This window comes from Acinonyx jubatus, chromosome E2 (genome assembly GCF_027475565.1).
Source record: "Acinonyx jubatus isolate Ajub_Pintada_27869175 chromosome E2, VMU_Ajub_asm_v1.0, whole genome shotgun sequence".
Taxonomy (NCBI): Eukaryota; Metazoa; Chordata; class Mammalia; order Carnivora; family Felidae; genus Acinonyx; species Acinonyx jubatus.
The window spans coordinates 45,933,943-45,953,689 of record NC_069396.1 but is presented as its reverse complement, the minus strand read 5'-3'; the positions used below and the strand labels follow the sequence as shown (position 1 = coordinate 45,953,689).

General features: G+C 56.1%; 1 protein-coding gene and 1 long non-coding RNA gene across 3 annotated transcripts in view; one reads left to right on the top strand and one right to left on the bottom strand.

Moving 5' to 3' along the window:
• Positions 1 to 53: 53 nt before the first annotated feature.
• The window catches only part of RYR1 (ryanodine receptor 1), a 116,684-nt gene continuing 96,990 nt past the window's right edge, over positions 54 to 19,747 (bottom strand). For both annotated transcript variants that reach the window (XM_053209974.1, XM_053209975.1), the window contains 17 exons: positions 15,309 to 15,650; positions 12,090 to 12,908; positions 11,334 to 11,410; positions 10,664 to 10,817; positions 9,575 to 9,661; positions 8,495 to 8,746; positions 7,797 to 7,927; positions 5,960 to 6,002; positions 4,639 to 4,769; positions 4,473 to 4,533; positions 3,864 to 4,010; positions 3,492 to 3,626; positions 1,326 to 1,482; positions 845 to 909; positions 656 to 756; positions 434 to 485; positions 54 to 291 (listed from right to left, as the gene is read on the bottom strand). In XM_053209974.1, the coding sequence (XP_053065949.1) occupies positions 196 to 291; positions 434 to 485; positions 656 to 756; positions 845 to 909; positions 1,326 to 1,482; positions 3,492 to 3,626; positions 3,864 to 4,010; positions 4,473 to 4,533; positions 4,639 to 4,769; positions 5,960 to 6,002; positions 7,797 to 7,927; positions 8,495 to 8,746; positions 9,575 to 9,661; positions 10,664 to 10,817; positions 11,334 to 11,410; positions 12,090 to 12,908; positions 15,309 to 15,650 (2,850 nt within the window). In that variant the 3' untranslated portion in view covers positions 54 to 195. The remainder of the gene's footprint in view (positions 292 to 433; positions 486 to 655; positions 757 to 844; positions 910 to 1,325; positions 1,483 to 3,491; positions 3,627 to 3,863; positions 4,011 to 4,472; positions 4,534 to 4,638; positions 4,770 to 5,959; positions 6,003 to 7,796; positions 7,928 to 8,494; positions 8,747 to 9,574; positions 9,662 to 10,663; positions 10,818 to 11,333; positions 11,411 to 12,089; positions 12,909 to 15,308; positions 15,651 to 19,747) is intronic.
• Positions 15,608 to 16,814, top strand: LOC128313162 (uncharacterized). Its single transcript, XR_008293446.1, has 2 exons — positions 15,608 to 16,425; positions 16,641 to 16,814. It is a non-coding gene; the product is annotated as an uncharacterized LOC128313162 (long non-coding RNA).

The following is a 19,747-nucleotide window of genomic DNA, read 5'->3' as shown; positions in this document are numbered from 1 at the left end:
AATTCCCGGATGCCCACCCATACCTCAAATGTCAACGATCCAGCACAACGATGTCAGGAGTGTAGCACAGACTTTATTTCTCCAGTACATGGTCACCTGTCCCCCAGCTGCCGTTGGGGGCGGGGTTTGGGACTAAGGGACTTGCTGTGAGTATAAGGCACTTGAGGTGGGGGTGAAAGGCCAGCTGGGGGTGTCTCAGCTAAGCTGGTCCTCGTACTGCTTGCGGAAACAGTCGCCAGCTGGGAAGAAATCCCAGCATCTCTCTTGGTACATCTTCCAGACGTAAGACTCCTAGGATTGGGGCATGGGGAAGAATTGGTCACATCTTCAAAAGCTCATGTTGACATGAGCTTTTTACTGCCACCTGCTGCTTGACCTTATATTAAAATTCTCCATGTCCCTGCCCACTGTCCTCCCATTAACACCCCCTTACCTGGCCCGTGTGTTCTGTCTCATCCTTATTTATCAGATACATCAGGAAAAACCTGGGGATGGAAGGGCAGTGGAGACAGGTGAGGACTACCCTAACTTTCTCCTGACTGGCTCGGAATCCACCCACTTGGATGCCACACCTAACTGGCCAATGCCCATTCCCCCCCCACCTCGCTGTCGGCCACACTCCCATCCCTTGAATGGTCAATGGACCTATGCTCACATGTAATTGGCCAGGTTGTGCTCCTCTAGAGTGTGGGTCTCAAACCCGTGTGGTGTCGTATCGAAGTAATCGCTGCCGATGCCGCAGATGAAGCACTTGGTCTGTGGGTGGTGGGAGACATCAGAATCCGGGCCCATTCGTCCCCCAGCCTCCCATAATCCCTCTGGGTCACCCCCAGACTTGACCTACCTCCATATCTTCCTTCACTTGCTCTTGTTGGTCTCGGAGCTCGCCAAAAGCGTCAATGATCAGACCTGCGGTGGCAGGCGCAGGTCAACGCCCAACCTCTGACCCAGCTCGGGCTCCTCCCTCTTCTGGCTACCTACCTCGGAGCCTTGCCCCCCCATCCTCCTTCTCCCTAATCTCACCCTGCTTCCTGAAGATAATAATACCTAGCATTTATTGAGCACTTATTATGGGTAAAACACCTAGGAATTGACTTAATTTTCATCATAACCCTGCGAGGTTAGTATCATTAATAGCCCCATTTTACATATGGAGAAACTGAGGCCCAGAGAGGCGACTTGCCGAAACTCTCACAGTAGGAAGAGGCAGAGGCAGAGCCAGGATGTGAATCCGGGCAGACTGGATCCTGGGCCTGCACTTTTAAAGGAGCTAGTCTGCCTCTGGGCACTGAGCCCCCACTCGCACAACCACGACCAGCACTGACCCTGGATGATGGCCAGCAGGATGACGATGACAAAGAAGAAGAAGGTGATGTCGAAGACCACCCGGTACAGCTCGTATTCGTCGCCTGCCGGGTCCTCAATCTCATCCCCGATGCCCCCACCAGCTCGGACACCCACGTACATGTGAAACAGGTAGCACTGTGGGGGAAGGGAGAGAAGCCTACCGGTCATGCGCTCCCTCATTCGACATCTGCCAAGTACCTCCAAGGCCCTGGGCTGAGGGGGCAGGAGACGTAGCAGTGGCTGAGACAGTTCTGGGCCCTGGCCTCACAGGGCTCACAAACATGTCATCAGATAGTGACAGCCCAGAAGTGATCATGGCTGTGACAGGGAGAGCACAGGCAGAAAGGGCAGAGCCAGGGCGGGGAAGCACAGTGTGATCAGGGGGCAGGTGGGGGAAGCACAGGAAGCTTTGAAGTTTTGAAAGGCTGACTCAGCCAGGGTGATCAGGCGAGACTTCCCTAGAAGAGGGGACATGTGTGAGCTGGGACTCGAAGGAGGTGTTAGGTGGGAGAAAGTGTTCCAGGCAGAGAAAACCACACGTGTTTTGACACCGCTGGGGAGCAAAGAATACATTTTGTTCCTGGGAGGAACTGAAAGAGGTTCGGTGAGGTTAGAAAATAGAGCTCCTGTGAGAAAGAGCAGGGAGAGAAATGAGGCCCAGCCAATGGTTAGGGAGGGCTTCCTGTAGGAGGCAGCATTTAAGTTGAAAGGTGACGTGTCAAGTGAAAGAGGGGCGTGTCCATGGGGCCCGTGGTGGAGGATGGAGAGCATGTCAGATGCAAAGGGCTTGGGTGGGAGGAAACACATGGTCTTAGGGGAACTGAAAGAAAACAGGCAGCCAGGCAGCCAAAAGCAAGAAAGACTGTGGTGAGACTCGGGCAAAGCTAGCTCTTCCCTGGCTTCGGACGCCATGGTGAGGGATTCAATGTTATCCCGTGGCATTGGGGAGCTACGAGAAGGCTCTGAACAGGTAGGAGGGCACGGTCTGCGTGGCACTTGGGAAAGAAAGACTTTACGCCTGTTCTTTCTGTGTCCCCAAGAAGTGAGAGCTCCCAGTTGTCTTGGTTAAGAGCCGAGGCCAGTGACTGGTGAGAAGAGGGCTATGGGTGTCAGGACTAGGTCTGGTGGGGCCTCAAATGTCAGGCTGAAGAGCCGGACTAGGCCCTGAGAACGTGGTGCAAGATTACAGGACATCTTGTGAGATGAAGCCTTGAGACAATTCTTCCAACCGTGGCCTGTGCCTCTAGTAAGGTCAGCTCCACCTGGGTTATGACCACCGTTCTCAGAATAGAAGAGAAAGTATAAACAAGCATGACATGCTGGTACTTGGGGTGAAATTTATATGTGTGTATTTTTAAAATTTTTTTAAGTTTATTTATTTATTTTCAGAGAGAAAGAGTGAAAGAGAAGCGGGGGGTGGGGGAGAGAGAGAGAGAGAGAGAGAGAGAGAGAGAGAGAGAGAGAAATCCCAAGCAGGCTCCATGATGCCAGCGCAGAGCCCAGTGTGGGGCTTGAACTCGCAGACTATGAGATCATGACCTGAGCTGAGATTGAGTCCGACGCTTAACCTACTGAGCCACCCAGGCACCCCCATGTTTCTTTCTTTCTTTTTTTTTTTTTTTAAGTAATCTCTATGCCCAATGTGGGGCTTGAACTTACAACCCTGAGATTAAGAGTCGCATACTCGGGTGAGACTTTTATAGACAACGATGAGAGTAGCTAACACCTATGTAATCCTTAATACACACCAGGCACCATTGTAAGACTTTTAAGGGAGCTACACTGGGTCCTAAAACCAGCCCTAGGCTGTAGGCACTGTTGTCACACACCCGTTTTACAGGGGAGGAACACCAGAGCGTGAGTAGGTTGACTAGCCTGCCCCAAATCACATGCTTTGTAAGCGACAGGGGCACCGTGTCTGAGCACCTTGCCGATAACAATAGCTTTAAAGGCTCAAATAACATGCCGACGGGGGCTGACGCTCATTGAGCACCAATCACGTGCCCGGCACCGTTCAAAGTACCTCACGGAACCCTCACAGTAAGTCTACGAGGTGGGAACTACCATCAGCCCCCCTTACAGACGGGAACACTAAGGGTCAGATGGTCAGTGACCAGGCCAAGAGTGCTGGGGGAGGGGCTCACCGTCATCATGTCGTCACACTTCATGTCGGGCTCGTCCTCATCCTCACTCTTGTTGTAGAACTTGCGGAAGAAGTTGAAGGCCACCACGGTGTACAGGTAGACCACCACCGCCAGGAGGCCCACGGTCATCACCAGCTGGGGGTGCACAGGGGGCTGGTCAGCTCCACGCTCGGCCGGCCCCCCTGGTCCTCACCCCCAGTCGGTCAATGTGGCCCTCCCTCCGGGGTCTCACTACCCACACCCACCCTGGCTCAGCCCGCCCAGCCTTGCCCTTCCTCACCGGAGCCGCCCGACCCTCACCCCTCCACCCCTACTCAGGCTGCCAGCTCATCCCTGCCTGGCTCACACCCCCCAGGCAGGCCCCCGCCACACCTGCTTCCCATTATGGGTGACGGAGGACAGGATGGTGCGCAGCGTCTTGACCCCCATGGCAATGTCCAGGAGGTGGGCCGCAAAGAAGAAGTTGTTGTAGTGTCCCAGGAGGGACATCACCATGTACCAGCCCAGGTATAGGAAAGACTGTGGGCACACAGGGTCAGGGGTCAGGGAGCGTGCAGGATTCCTGGGGAACACTCCTGAGGGGAGTGTTCATAAGGGCCAAGGAGCACTTGGGGGGTAGGGAGCACTCCGGGAACAGGGGGTCCAGGAACATTAGAGTGGCATGGGAGTGCTCTGGGAGTCACGATACCATCTCTGCCTAGGGAGCGTCTGGAGGATTGGGAGCACTCTGCAGTAATGGAGCACTCTGGGTGAGAAGCCATCCTAAGGGTAGCTGGGGAGCCCTCTGCTGAAGGACACAGACTGAGAATTCAAGAGCACCTGAGGGACAAGGGGCTTCGGGGGGACAGGGGGTATCATAGGACCAGAGGTGCATGGGGGCTCAGGAGTCGGTCCCTGGTCAGGGATACTGGGGGTGGAGCCCCCGGCCCTCCCAAGGCCCTCCTCCCGAAGCCCACCCCCCACCTATGAGCCCCTCCTCACATTGTCTGTGAAGATGACCCCAAACTTCCAGATCTGGTACTTGACGTCAATGGACATGAGCCTATGTGGGGTGGGAGGAAGAAGGACGGGCGGATGCCTGAGAGGCTCAGTCCCTGGCCACCTTCCCTGATGGCCCCAGGCCTGTACAGGATGGCCCCTGGCTTACCAGGTGAGCAGCCCCGGTGGTGGTTCAGGCTTACGCTCGTTGTGGGCTGTGATCTCCAGCGTGGCCAGATCCATGCCCAGCAGCTCGGCGATCCGCTCCCGCCCATAGATGTCCCCATGCTTGTCCAGGACCTGTACCAGGGATTGTGGGGACATGGGGACGTGGCTGGGGTGGGGGAGGGCATAGCCTGCATGGGGCATTCTGGGGACACTCTGAACTTCGTGTGAGAAATTGGGCTTGCATTTTTCTAGGGACAAGGTTCAGAGCTTTCTTCAGATCCTCAGGGGGAGGGTCCAAAAGTGATAAAGTTTCAGCTGATTCATTAACCAAATTAATAGGGATAATTTATTATTATTAAGGTGGCAGCGAAGGAACCCTATATAATTGGGTCTCTGCCATCAGTGAATTCTTCTCCCACTCACCCCCCTTATTCACTCTGTTTCAGCCACACAGACCTCTTCGCAGTTCCTCAAATATACCAGACACATTCCTGCCTCAGGGCCTTTGCACTGGCTATTCCTCTTGCCTAGGACACTCTTCCCCCAGATTTCTACTTGACTCACTCCTTTATCTCATTAACTAGTGTGCCCTTTCCTGCCTACCGGACATGAGAGGGCAACCTCTCCTGGCCAGCGCGCGCACACACAGACACACACACACACACACCCTCCCCACCCCCCGTCACTGCTTTTTTCTTGTACAGCACTTATCACCACCTAAACCCTATATATGTGCTCATCATCTGTGTTGCCAGCTCGAGTGTCAGAATCACTGTTGTGTTTACTGTTGGATTCCTGACACATGGCAGGTGCTTGATAAATGTCTGTTGAGTGAATGAACGATGGTAACAGGCGACGTTTGTCTACTTTCCCTATGTGCCAGATACTGCTCGTGTCGTAGGCCACAGAATCTTTACAACCACCCTGTGGGGTCAGTCCTATTACTACCTCACTTTGAATCTTAGGGAAACTGAGGCACAGAAAGGCTGACACAGGAGTAGAAAAGCAGGCAATCCAGCTCCAGAGTCTGTGTGCTTCAAATAATATGCCTCACCTCTTCTCTCTTAACTAGTACTTAACTGAGTACTCATCCTGAGCCAGATACTGTGCTCTGCTCATAACACATATTATGTCATTACAGAGGGAGGGGGGGATTGTCACGCTCATTTCCAGACGGGCAAACTGAGGTACTCCTCAGGGAGCCAAAGCCCCTTGCCCAAGGTCGCACACAAAGCAAGTGCTTGACAGGACTGGGATGGCCAGGTGGCAGCCAGAGAGACCCAGCTTGGGAGACCCTTCCACCTCCCCATCCACATCCTCACCTTCCGCTTGACAAACTTGTCCCAGTAGTTGCTGGGGAAAGACCTGCCGAGAGAGACAGAGAGACCCCGAGGTGTCAGGGCCAGAAGGACCCGGAGGCACCAGCCGGGCCAGGGTGGTCGGAAGTTCCAACGCTTTTCTCACAGGGGACCCCGCACGGTAGGGTTGCGTCTCACTGGGAGTCAGGCTCCGCAGACCTCATGCCAGGTGAAGTTTTTCCCCGGGTCAACCATTACCCCCACTGCCATCTTTGTGGGGCCCACGGGAGGCAGCGGGCTTGCACCGGGGGCCAGGCAGCTCTGGTGCGTGAAGGGCAGGGCAGAGTCCGAGCCAGCAGCCTGGCCCTGCTCTGGCGGCCAAGGGAGTGATGTGCTCTCTCACCCTGTTTAGGCTTATTGGATGAGTCTGACCCTTTTGTTCCCACTTTTCTTTTTTTTAAAATATATTTTTCACATTTTTATGTATTTTTGAGAGAGAGAAAGAGAGAGCGAGTGAGAGTGAGCAGGGGAGAAGCAGAGGGGGGGCGGGGAACAGAGGATCCCAAGCAGGCTCCGTGCTGACAGCACAGAGCCCGACGCGGGGCCCGAACTCACGAACTGTGAGATCGGGACCTGAGCCAAAGCTGGGCGCTCAAACGACTGAACCACCCAGCTGCCCCTCGTTCCCAGTTTTCTGATTGACAAGTTGATGCCCTAAAATCCTGCAGAGGTGGGCTTGCTGGGAGTTTTGTTGGGTTTGGAGTGGAGACTTATGAATCCAGGGGTTCACGCCTACTTGATGTGTTTCGATTCTTGGCACTTCCCGTCCTTACTGATGCTCAAATTGTCCCTGAATTGTCCAGCGGGAGCCCCTTCCCCTGGCAGCACGTTTTCTACGGAGCACATCTTTGCTTTCTGACACAAGGTAATCCAGGCTGATTGCACTTCCCCGCCCCAGGCCTGAAATCTGCCGCTTCTCCAAGGAGCCTGGTTCCTTTTTTTGTGGGAAACGGTATTTAGACGTGGAGGTCCTGGGCGGACCCGGCTTTAAACAGATGTCTCTCCCTCTCTCTCTCCGTTAAGCACGTGTGCTTGAATGCGTAGAAGTTCAGTGTGCCTTCGATGGTGACGATGAGAGCACAGGATGTCCTTGGTGTGGTTTCTCTCCCTCCTCTCACCGCTTCTCCTGGGCAGGACCCCACAATAAAAGAACTTCCAACACTTATCCAGGGCTCACTGTGCCCCGGAAACCACATGAGTTCGTCTCGTTTCATCGTTACAAGACCCTCGGTGCTATTGTTTGTCCTCATTTTACAGATTAGGAAACTGAGGCACAGAGAGGCTAAATGACTTGGCCAAGAATTCCTAGCTAGCATGTGGTCAACCCAGGCTGCCTGACCTTGCGTTCTTATTCTAGAGATGATGAGCCCCTGCTGCATGAACACACGAAATTGGACTTGATCGGGGGTGGGAGAGAGCGGGAACGGAGTGGGCTGGGAGGGCGCAGAGGGGGTCCAGAGTCCCACCACACTGCTCTCACACACCCTCGCTCCCTCTCTGGGGTCAATTTAAAAGCAAAATGATTTCCTATTTCCCCCTTGTGGCAGCGGGGTAAGAATCACACGTGGGGGCAGGGTTTCAATGCAGGTTCCTGGGCCCCAGGGATCCCCATGTGTTACCAGTACCCCCACAGGTACTTTAACACACGGGAGATTTGTCTAAATTATGGACAGGAGGACTAAGGCTTGGGGAGACTGAGTCAGGACTGGCAGCGACTGGTCTTTTGAGACCGAGGCCCGGCCTGGGGAGGAAACCCAGCTCTGTTCCCACCCCCCACCCCCAGAGGGGAACCGGGCCTTACGGCGTGTTGAGCACCAGTCGGTCCCACTGCCCCTTCACGTCATCGTCCTCAGGCTGTTCCGTGATGTAGAGGCCATCAAACTCCAGCTTCCGGGCCAGCTCCTTCTCCCGTTTAAAGATCACCAGGGGCACCTACATTGGGCAGGCAGGCCAAGGGGTGGGCGTCAGGCTCCCTAGGAGACCACAGCCTCAGCGGGAGCCAGGAGATCTTGCTGGAGCAGGTGTGAGACCCCACGTCAGGGGAGCTTCTCCAGAGCAATCAGGGCAGTAATTGGGGAAAGGTGGGCAGACGGGTCAGGGCTGTGGTGGGAAAAAATCAGGAAAGCCCAGAGTGGTGCCTGAATCCACGTGCCCCTGTTAGAACCCACGTTATGTCTGAGGCCCCACAGACCCCCGCTGGGCCCCACTAATTCACCAACTGACCAGTATGCAGGAAGTAATATTCCCAGTGAGAAGTTCTGCCTCTTGATCCAGAAATTAACATAGACACAGGACCTGCTCCTCAGCTGTGACCCACATTAGTTCCCTGAATATTAAATATCGTCCTTGCGGAGGCCCCAATCCTGTACCCAGGCCCCCCTTGTCCCAACCACCGAAGGAGATCCCCCCAGCCCCTGCCCTAGACCCTGTCAGCTAGTGGCCCAGCACCTCTCCCTGCTTCACAAGACCATGAACCCCAGAACCACGGCCACGACCCACCTTAAGGCAGTTGTAGCCAATGATGCAGAGAAAGGCCACCAACGTATGGAGTAGGCTCAAGCAACGCAAGGCAGGCTCCATGTAGCCCGTGCTCTCCTCCAGGAAGTAGTACACCATGTTCTCGTCCTCGTCACCCTCCGCCTCCTCGCCGGCCCCCGAGCCCCAGCCAGAGCCGCCGCCAGACCCTGCACCTGACAGGTCCCCAGCTGCTGAGCCCTCCATGTCGTCCTCTCCTGGTGGAGAGTCTGAGACCTGAAGCGGGGGAGAGGTCGGTCAGGGCGGGGACCCTGGTGTCCTGACACCTGCTCTGCCCCACCCAGAACCCACTGACCAGACGAACAGCCCCCATGGCTGAGGTTAGTCGTTGGGGGGGTGGGGGGGTGGGGGGGCCCTGTCGGAGACAATCTCGTTAGGGCTGTCAATCAAGATGGAGGGTGGGTCCAGAACCCTGGCTAGTAAATCAGAGTCAGTCTCCCATTTTACAGAGGAGGATATTGAAGCACAGCGAGGTTAAGCACCTTGCCTCACGTGATACCACCAGTGAGTGCTAGAGCCAGGATTGTATCCCACAGAAGCCACTCTGCAAGACTGCTTCTCTGTCCTGTTATCTAGATCCCTGGCAAGACCCCAAAGGGTCCTTTTGTCCTTTAGGAGGCCTGGTTCTTAGCCCTTTCCTTCCATTCCCTGAGCTGCCCATTTCCTCCTTCCCGCAAATTTCCCTTTAACTTACGAGAAAGCAAAAAAGCTTAACTGAATCAGTGCATGTTGCTGAGAGGCGAAGGTGTGTGCCCAGGGGCACAAGACTGGCACGTGGCAGAGCTGAGCATGGAACTCCAAGCCGGTTCCCTGCTCTAACTGCCATACGCAGTCAGGCGTCTGTCCCAGATGCGCCCAGATACCCACACACACTCCCATGCGGGTCCCAAGATCCAGATGTCCAGGCAGAACCCACCTCGGAACCCCCAATCCCACACCTTGTCCCTTCACTGCGGGGGCCCTGGGAACCTGGTAGGGGCAGAGTCACCCCCCTCCCCCAGCCCAGGTAAGCGTCTGATTCTCCCGACCCCTCGTGACGAGCACCTTATAAAACAGCAAGATGAAGTTGATGGCGAATGCCAAGAAGAGGGCAAGGAATCGCAGGGTGTAGAAGTTCCGGGAGAGGTAGTTCTAAGATGAGGAGAGAAAGAGAAAGAGCTCACGTTCCACCTTATTCCCTGGAGAATTCACCCCATCATCCACCCACAATCCGAAATCTGCTCTCACAACCTCCTAGTCATTGAGTGCTTACTGTATACCAAGACCTGTGCTAAGAGCTTTATACGCATGAAACTTGTGTAGCTCTTACCACACCCCTAATGGAGTGAGCACAGCAGATATACCCATTTCACAGATGAGAACACCGGGACTCAGGGAGGCAAGATGTCTTGCTCAAGACCACACAGCCAAGAAGCAGCAGACCTGGGGTTTGAGGCCAGGCACTCAAGCTCCAGAGTCCACACTCCCAACTTCTCTGCTATGCTGCTTCCTGTGTGAGGCCCCCCTGTCTTTACCCCAGGCAGAGGGCAGCTACTTCTCTCTCTCCCTCCCTCTTTTTCTCTCCATCGTTCTTCCTGTTCCTCGTTCTTCCCATGCATCCTCACTGGACCACCTTCCTTCCAACATGTTTCCTTCAGCCCCTCAGGTCAGGTTGGGCCTGGAGAGGAGGCGGGACAGGCAGAGCCCTGAGCCCTGTCCTCCCAAACTCCCTCTCTTCTTCCTGGCCTGGATGAGGAGATGAGTTCTGCCCCCCCCCCCCCCAAACAGGAGTGGCTGGGACTGGTGTGGCGGCTCTGACCTGAAGGCCAAGGGCCAAGAAACAGGTCATGGTGGGAGGAACGGAACCATGGCCTTGGCTGGATTTAGCTCTGGATGGCAGATGGGGGTGGGAAGCCTAGGCAGGGAGCCCCAGATGAGCAAAGTGTGGAGGTTGGAATCAAGATCTTGAACAGGGAGAGGCCAAGGAGCCAAGCCACATGACATGCTGTCCCGTCACCAGGTCCTGACTCTGTCTGGGGACATCTCTGCCCTCAAGCCAGCCTGGCTGCTTCTGAGAGATGAGCCTGGCACGGGTGAGGGTGGGGACGGGAGGTGGGGGGGGGGGGTGTCAGCAAACCCCTGCCGGGTCCTCACCAAGAACTTCACCCTCTGCACTTCCAGTTCTCCCCAGAATTCCAAACCCCCGCCTCCAGCCTCCTCCTTCTTTGGAGGGGGCGGAGAAGGTGCTGTCTTCTTGGGGGGCTCTGGTGGGGGTTCGGGGACTTCTTCCTTCTCCCCATTCTCAGCACTGCAGGGCAGGACACAGAGAGAGTGAGGAGGTGCCTGGGAAATGCATTCATTCGTTCAAAGCCATGCACTGGGGACACAGTGATGGGTCACTGCCCTTCCATGGGGCTCAGTCCAATGGGGGTACAGACGGGTCACCAGGCAGCGGTGGCCCAGAATGGTCAGGGCCAGGATGGGGGAGGCTCGGGTTTTGTGGGGGCCCAGAAACACCTCTTTGACTTGATGGTGGGGGACGTGTGTCAAGGCAAGCTTCCTGGAGGAGACACGCAAGCCAAAATGGAAAAGAGGAGGAAAGCAGATGAACATGGGAGAAAGTGTTCCAGGCGGAGGGAACAGCCCACATGAAGACTTGGGGGCAAGACAGGAACACTCGTTTCCCCACTCCCTTTCAGAGGCCCTCCTCTGGCCCTGGCCTGGGCTGGGTGATGCTGAGGACACCGTGCGACCTCAGGAGACTCCTGATCCAGGAGGGAAGCGGTGCTAGAGGGTGGGCCCCTTGGACTCCAAGGCCACTCACTCGGCTTTCTCAGGCTCCGGTTCTGGCTCCGGCTCGGGCTCTGGTTCTGGAGGCAGCTCCTCTTCCTCTCCATCCACCTGGCGGCGGGGCAAGCATCAGGGTGGAGCCCCCACCCCAAGTGCCTCTCAGAGCTGATCTGCCTGTTCCTGCCTGTGTCCCTTCCCGGTCATGTCCCCTAGACAATCTACGTTTTACTCTCCTCCCATCAGAAGAGGGATTGAGTCTCATTTTCCAGAGGGGAAACTGAGGCTTAGAGAAGTGGACCGCCTTGTCAAAGCACTGTGCAGAGTCGGCCTGACTCCAAGTGGAGCTCTGGTTCCCCAGGGCTTCCCATCCCCCTGACACTGCACCCCCATGGCGCTCTTGGCGGAGGGCCTGAGGATGTGGGCTACGTAAGCCCTCACAACCGTCTGTCTCTGTCTGAGGGGCTTTCCCAGTGTCCCTGACCCTGTGCCGGGTTGTTCTAGTTCCTGGTCCCCGTTCCCCTCTAATTTGGCTTCTGGGTCTCTCCTCTCTCTAACTCCAGATATCTTTCTCTCTCCCAGAAATACTACTTGGTTCACTGCGAGCCTTTCTCCAAGTCTCCATCTGAGTCCACCTCTCCGTGTGCCTCTCTATCCCTTGTCTCTGCGTGCCTGTCTCTCAGGTTCTCTCTCCTCCCTCTGTCTCCGAGTCTCCCTCCCGGGCTCGTCCTCCCTCTCAGCCCCGATGTCTCCAAACCACCCCCGCCCCCCGGGACCCCGCCGGCCTTCTCACCCCCAGCTTCCTCTTGATGATGGGGGAGCCCTCGGGCGTGGGAGGCTCCGCCGGCGTCGTGTCGCCCATGTCCCCGAGGCCGCCCGCCCCTTCGGGCCGGAAGGGGCCCCCCTCGGCCACGGCCACGGCCCCGTCGGCGCCTCCCGGGACCGCCTCGTGCGCCGCCGCCTCCTCGTCGCCCGCGCCCTCCGCCTCGTCGCCCGCGCCCTCGCCCGCGCCCTCGCCGTCCGCCTCGCCACCGGGCCCGGCTGGCTGCTCGCCGTGCACCTCGTCGCCCGTGGGGTCGGGCATGCCCGCCAGGAGCTCGGTCACCGTCACCTTCTTGGCGCCCTCCACGAGGCCGCCGCCGAAGAGCGAGCCCCAGAGCAGGCGCAGCGCGCCCGCCGCCGCCCCCGCGCCCGCGCCCGCCGCGCGCGCCACCGCCGCCCAGAGCAGCGCGCCCACCGCCGCCGCCGCCTCGCGCGCCGTGAGCCGCCGCAGCCGCCGCACGCGCCGCCGCAGGCTGCGGTAGCTGAGGCCGCGCAGCGCACGCGCAGCCGCCGCCGCCGCGCGCGCCGTCACGCCCGCCGCCGCCGGCCCCGCCGCGCCCTCGGGCCCCGCCGCGCCCTCCTCCGCGCCGTCCGCCGCCGCCGCCGCCGCCGCCTCGGCCGCGCCGTCGTCCTCGTCCTCCTCGGGCTCGCCCTCGGGCTCGGAGATCTGCGCGGCGATCTGCATCTCGAAGATGGTGTCCTCGCAGAAGCTCACGAAGAGCTCCATCTTCTCGGACTCGCCGCCCTCGTTGACCACGTCGAAGATGAACTGGCGCTTGGACTCCTTCACCTGCGCGCGGGACGGGGCGCCGCGGGGTGAGCGCGGTGGGGGAGGGGGGGGGCGCGCAGCGAGCATTCCCCGCACATGAACTCGTTTCATCCTCGCACACACTCCCGGACAGAGGGGCTCTTATCCGCATTTCGCAGATGAGGACACGGGGGCCTAGCGAGTCGCGTCCTGGGGGTGCCGCAGCCGAGAGGTGGCAGACGACTCGAAGTCCCCCACAGGCTGGCCCCAGAATCAGTGTTATCCGCTCCTTCGAGGGACGGAGCGTAGTGGTTGAGGGCCAGAGTTCCGCAGCCCGCCAGCCTGGCTGGGTTCCAATCCTGATTCTGCCACCGAGTAGCTGGGCGATTTGGACGGAACTCTCTGGGCCTCAGTTTCCCTCTCTGTAATGGGGGGGGCGGGGATCATCGTAGGACCTCAGTTACAGGGTTGGGGTGAGGATTCAATGAGTTCATAGATGCCGAAGGATTAGAACAGTGCCCGGTGCCTAATAAATGTCACATAGTGCTTCGTGTTATTATATGGCTGCAGAGCACTGGAGGTCCGCGGCCGCGGGCATGGACTCTTGACCCGAAGGAGAAAGTGGGAATGGGAGGGGGTGAGCAGGCAGAAGTGGGTGTTTGGAGGAGTAACACTAAGAGAAAGAGTGTGCACGTGGGCAGCACGTGAGAGGCAGGAGGTGGGGGCAGGGGGGGAGGTGGGAGGAGCTCCCCACAGCGTGTACAGGAGTGCGAAGGGCCCGCGGTGAGCCGGGGCTTCCTGCGGACGCAGGGATGCGGCAGACATCCTGGGGCAAGGATGGTGCAACCACCTTCGTGCCAGATCGGAGGTGGTGGGGAGTATGCAGTCGTGTCCCAAGGGACACAGGCGACTGTGCAAAATGTCCAAGCGTCCTGTGGAGTACGTGAGGGGGCACCAGGGGTTAAGGGAGGAATCGCGTGGCAGTACGGGAGGCTGTGGGGAAGCATGCGACCAGCTGGGGCTCCAGTGTGCACGTGGACGTGGGCACACAGGTCAGCCACGCAAAGGCCCGGGGCCCAAACCGGAGGGTAGTGCCATTGTGGGAAGTATCAGTGCACGTGAGGCAGGCATGAGTGTGCAGGGGGGACCGGAGAGTCAGTGCAGTAAGGCCTGGAATATGAGGACGGGGTTCAGTGTGGAACATGAGCCCAAGTGGGCTCCAGCCGGGTGTCAGACAGGAGGGGCCCAGTTTATGAGGAGGTGATGGGCATGCAAGCCTCATGGGCTACAAGGAGGAGATGGGAACGGGTGTGCAAGAGCATGTGGGAGGAACATGCAGGTGAGGAGCAAACGGGAAGTGTGAGTGTAAGGGATGTGCAGTGTGTGTGAGCAGGAGGGCCACCAGGGCAACAGAGGCAGAGCTGGAGGCTGAGGGTGTGTGAGGACACGTGGGAATGGGGGAGGGAGAGAGAGAGAGAGAGAGAGAGAGAGCGCGAGCAGGGAATGGGAGCTACATGCAAGCTAAGTGGGAGGTGGGCTGGAGGCCTGCCAGAGCCACACGAGTGTACTCTTGGGGCAAGTGAGTGTGGAAGCCACATTCAGACAGTTGTGGGCGGGCACATGAGAGGCTGAGATGGGGCACATCAGGCCAAGGAGTAAGCCTGGCCATCGGGGACACTCAGGGGCTCTTGTGGGTGAGCCGGAGGGTGGTCGGAGTGTGCATGTGTGATCGTGGGCACGCCAGGGCCACAGAGAGGGCAGGCAGGGGTGATTATGTGACGGGTGGGCAACCATATGGTGTGCCAGGACTTATCCTGGGGGCGAGCGTACAAGAGATGTGCACCCATGTGGACTCCAAATAAATGGACATCGTGTGACAGGACCTCAGAGAGCACATGGGGTGACTGGTGAGGGGCAGACCAGCATGACAGGGCATCCCAGAGCCCCCAGGGTGAGTGTGCAAAAGAGTGGGCACGGGTAGGCCAGGGCCGAGAGAAGGCACACCGGGGGCTGGTGGCAAGGTGAGCAAAGGGTGTATGACCACGGATAACCATAGTGTTCCAGTATGCCACAGTGTGGGTGTGGTTGCAACAGAACTGTAAGGACAAGCTAGAACTCCTGGGGTGAGCGTGCAGGTGGCAGGCACGGCGTTCAAGCCCGCGAGGGCACAGCGACGCTGCTGCATGTAGGAGGGGTGTACATCCGTGTGTGGGCTAAATCTACAAGAGGTGGGCAGGGGAGACCCGGGGACGTGCAAGGGCACAGCAGGGCCCGTGAAGTGTGCACAAAAGGGTGGGCATGGGCTTGCGTGAGCAGAGCAAGGGCCCTCAGGACCTGCACAGCGGATGTACAAAGTGGGTACACGCTTGTGGGGTCCCGGCGTGCGAGGAGCATGCGCCGAAGCCCGAGGAGGCAAGCATGCACGTGCGCAGGCCTGCCCACCTGAGGCATCTCCCACTGGGTGCGGTTGGTTTCCGAGATCTCGAAGTAGATACGCTCGATGCGGCGCGAGGCGCCCATGATCTCGATGCGGCCCAGGTAGGGCCGGAAGTACTCCAAGATGCTCTCCGCCAGCTCCAGGAAGTTGCGCAGGCGCGGGTCGTGGGGCACGTGCTCGGACAGGTTGGTCAGCAGCACCGCCACGTTGAAGCCGATGTCGCGGGCTGGCTCCTGGAAGCGGTTGGCGAACTCCTCACAGTCGATCATCTCGTTCTCATCCGCTTCGGAGCAGGAAAGCAGGAACTGGATTTCGGGGCCCGTGAACTGCTTCTGGCTGTCCATAGCCTGGGAGTGGGCAGGGGTGAGCCGGGGGGGGGGGGGGGGTAGGTCAGAGGGGTGGCCTGGGGAGCCACAGTGTGGACTTTTCGTAAAGACAGAAGATTCCAGAATCGCAACCAGCACCCAGGGCTGAAACCCGGCAGTTTGGTACAGACCGGGCTGAACCAGCCATTCAAATACCGAAATCCTGCATTTCCGCAAAGCTGAGCCCCCATCCACTCCTTTTTCAGAGATGGTAAGGTGTGAATTGACGAAACTCAGCTCTTATGTAGTAATTGGGAAAGAAACGGTGCCCCAGGCTCTCCATGTGGCATCCTGGTTTGCCCTGCTGGCCTGCTGTCTACCCTCCCCACTTGATGGCACCTGTGGGCTACACGGGAGGCTCTCTGGGACCCTGTGGCTGCAGCTAGGTCTGTCCACTTGGGGTCAGGGAGCAGGAAAAGAATGGAGCTGCAGCATTTCCCTCCCTGGTTTCCTCCCTGTGCTGGCCGTGTGCCTCCTTCAAAAGTGAGCAGCCCTTGTAGGTAACTACTCTCTCCTCCAGGCCAGCCCCTTGAGGCTAGGGCCCGGCTAATACACGCCACCCCCACCCCAAACCTTCCCCAAGGCCCTTTTGTGCTGTCCCCACCCCTTTCCGGCAACTACAGGATGGACGGATGACACCGTGGAGGGCTCTGAATTTCAAATGGGAACAGTCATGTGCCCGTCACCCCAGAAGTAACAATTGGTCATGCTGACACGTTCTTCAAATTCTACATACTTAAGAGCTAAAACATTGCAGGTATGATTGGAGCCTTCCGCGCAATTTTGTTCCATTCCCCTCCCCCCACCCCGCCCCGCCTTCTCCCAAAGTAACCCCTATCCTGGAGTTGATGGATCCTTGCAAACATGTGTCAATACTTCTACTATCTATATCCTGGCATTCTGTCACAAAAATCCATAGTATCCAAGGGGCGTCTGGGTGGCTCAGTGGGTTAAGCGCCAACTTCCGCTCAGGTCACGATCTCACGGTTAGTGGGTTGGAGCCCCGCATCGCGCTCTGTGAGGACAGCTCAGAGCCTGGAGCCTGCTTCGGATTCTGTCTCCCTCTCTCTCTCTGCCCCTCCCCCACTTGTGTTCTGTTTCTGTCTGTCTCTCAAAAATAAATAAAATGTTACCAAAAATAAAAAAATACATAGTATCCTGTGCACTTTTTTAATTTAAAAAATTGCTATTATAATCCTGTAATTTGAAACTTGCTTTTTTCACTCAACTGTATATTTTCAGGATCTATGCATGTTGATACATGGATCAAACAAATACATTTTTACTGCTGTGTGGTATTTTTTTTTAAATAAATGTAACACTATATATTCTCCTGATGGTGGACATTTAGGCTGTTTCCAGATTTTTACTTTACAGACCCCACTTTCATTGAACATTCTTGTGCTTTGATCTCTTATGTCCTTTTTACAAGAGGTTCTCTGGGGCACTTTTTCAAATGTTTTGACTGCACCCACAGTAAGGATGCATTTTGCAGTGTGGCTCGAAAAAAAAAGGGGGTTCATGACACAATTCTGACTTTCGCTATGCAACACTGCAGTGTTCTGTTTTATTTTTAAAGATGCTGGTCACGACTTAACTAAATGAATTTCATGCCCCACAGATGAATTGCAGCATGCAGTTTGAGAAATTCTGCTCTGGGGTATGAACAGAAGCGAAATTTTCTGGCTGTAAAAAGTGCTTTGTAGCCAAGAACTTTTGCAAAATGCTTTCTAAATGAGTAACACGCTTTGCAAATGATGAAGGGTTCTAGAAACCACAGAGCCTGGAGACATGATCACACAGGAACTCCTCACCACGTACCTTCGCCCCCCCCACCACCTGCCTCCTCCCCTTATGATGCGGAGTGACACTGTCCCTCTTAAAACGCCCCCTCCCTGGGGGGGGGGGGTCTGGAATTTCATCCCCTCCATTCAGTCTTGGACTCTGCTCCTGTGATCTGTGGCTCTCTTTGTCCTCATCCATTTGAACGCTCCCCTTCTTTCAAAATACCTCTTTTCTCTGATTGTTATCAGTTTCCTATGCCGGAGTCCCCCTTTCTTCCAGACTTCTAAAGGTTGGGGGGCACCAGGCCTGGAATCTGCACCCCTTTCGTGAGATGTACACTCCCCACGGAGATATTATTGAGGCCCAGGGCTCTAAACACCATCCCACACCAATAACTGCCCAGTTTCCGTCTCAGCCCTAACTTCTCCCCAGAATCCAGACACTTACAGCTGAAGCCCTACCTGACATCTTTTTGTGGATCTTTACCCTAACCTGGAAATGGCCCAAACTGAACTCTTGATTTCAAAACCTCTCCTCCCACTGTCTTAGCCATTTCAGGAATAGCATCGCTACCCACCCAGCTGCTTAAGCTAAAAATCTTTGAGTCACCCTTCATTCCTCCTTTTTATCTCACCACCCACACCTGGTTCATCGGCAAATCTGTCAGCTCTGCTTTCACAGATCTAGAGCCCACACACACTTGCCCCCTCCCTGTCCCCGCACTGGTTCTGTCCCCCGTTGTCCCCCACTGGCCTCTCAGAGCAACCTCTTCCCTGACCTCCCCGTTCCCCGTCAAGCCACTGTCTGTCCCCACACACAGCCAGGGGAAGCGGATAAACATCTAAGGACACGCTCCTCCCCGCTCAAAGCTGTCCCTCGACTCCATCTCATTCACGTTAAAAGTCTGAGTCTCCCCTGCAGCCAACCAGGCCTTGCGTGGCTTGCTGCCTCCCACCCCTTCCCTGTTCCCCAGCAACAGCCCTCTCCGGTCACGCTGGCCTCCTTGCCACCCCTCTGGTTCCCACCATGCAGCATTTACACTCCCTGTCCCTTTATCTAGATGTCACAACCTCCCCCACCTCCACATGGTACATTTCAGCTCTCAGCTTCAATGCTTTTTTTCTGGAAAGGCCTCCCCCGATCACCCCGTTTACAGGGTTTACTCCACCCATGCTCTCCCACATGCCACCCCGCTCATTTCCTTCAGGCTTCAGATTATAACCCGGAATTATTTTGTTTATTTAGTTATTTTCATCTGCCCCTTCCCACTGGGCCATCTGCTCTGAGGGTGGGATCTCTGTCTGTTTTGTTTGTTGTTACACAGAGTAGATGCTCAGTACATATTTGTCAAGTGACCTTAGCATCCTGGAAACAGAGAAGAGTTTTTACCTTTTATAATTTTTGAAAATGCCAAAGTCCTTTTAAAAATCCTGAACTTGCTTATTATTATTTTTAATGTTTATTCACTTTTGAGAGAGAGAGAGAGAGAGAGAGACAGAACATGAGCAGGGGAGGGGCAGAGAGAGAGGGAGACACAGAATCCAAAGCAGGCTCCAGGCTCTGAGCTGTCAGCACAGAACCTGATGTGGGGCTTGAACTCATGAACAGCGAGATCATGACCTGAGCTGGAGTCGGACACTTAACTGACTGAGCCACCTGGGTGCCCCTATTATTATTATTTTCTTTAATTTTTTAAATATTTATTTATTTTTGAGAGAGAGGGATGGAGCGTGAGCAGGGAAGGGGCAGAGAGAGAGAAAGACACAGAGTCGGAAACAGGCTCCAGGCTCTGAGCTGTCAGCACAGAGCCCGATGCGGGGCTTGAACTCATAGATCGTGAGATCATGACCCGAGCTGAAGTCAGACGCTTAACCAACTGAACCACCCAGGCGCTCCACCCCTATTATTTTTTAAATGTCAATTTATTTATTGTGAGAGAGACTGAGAGAGCACAACCAGGAAGGGGGGGGGCAGGAAATTCCAAGCAGGTTCTGTGTGAGGTCAGGACAGAGCCCCATGTGGGGCTCGAACTCACAAAACTGTGAGATCACGACTTGAAAAGTCAAGGGCTGGACACTCAACCGACTGAGCCACCCAGGTGCCCCTAAACCACAAAGAAACTGAAAAACATGTGAAATACAGAGGTTTGTAAAGTGCTTGGGAATCACATGATGCTTTGTGTGTAGGAAACATATTTCCTAAAATCTAAATGGTCAAACTCTTAGAGATGAGAATATTGTCATTCTGCAATCTCGCAAGCACTAATGTGTCTGCGTGTCGAACATCAGGAGCTG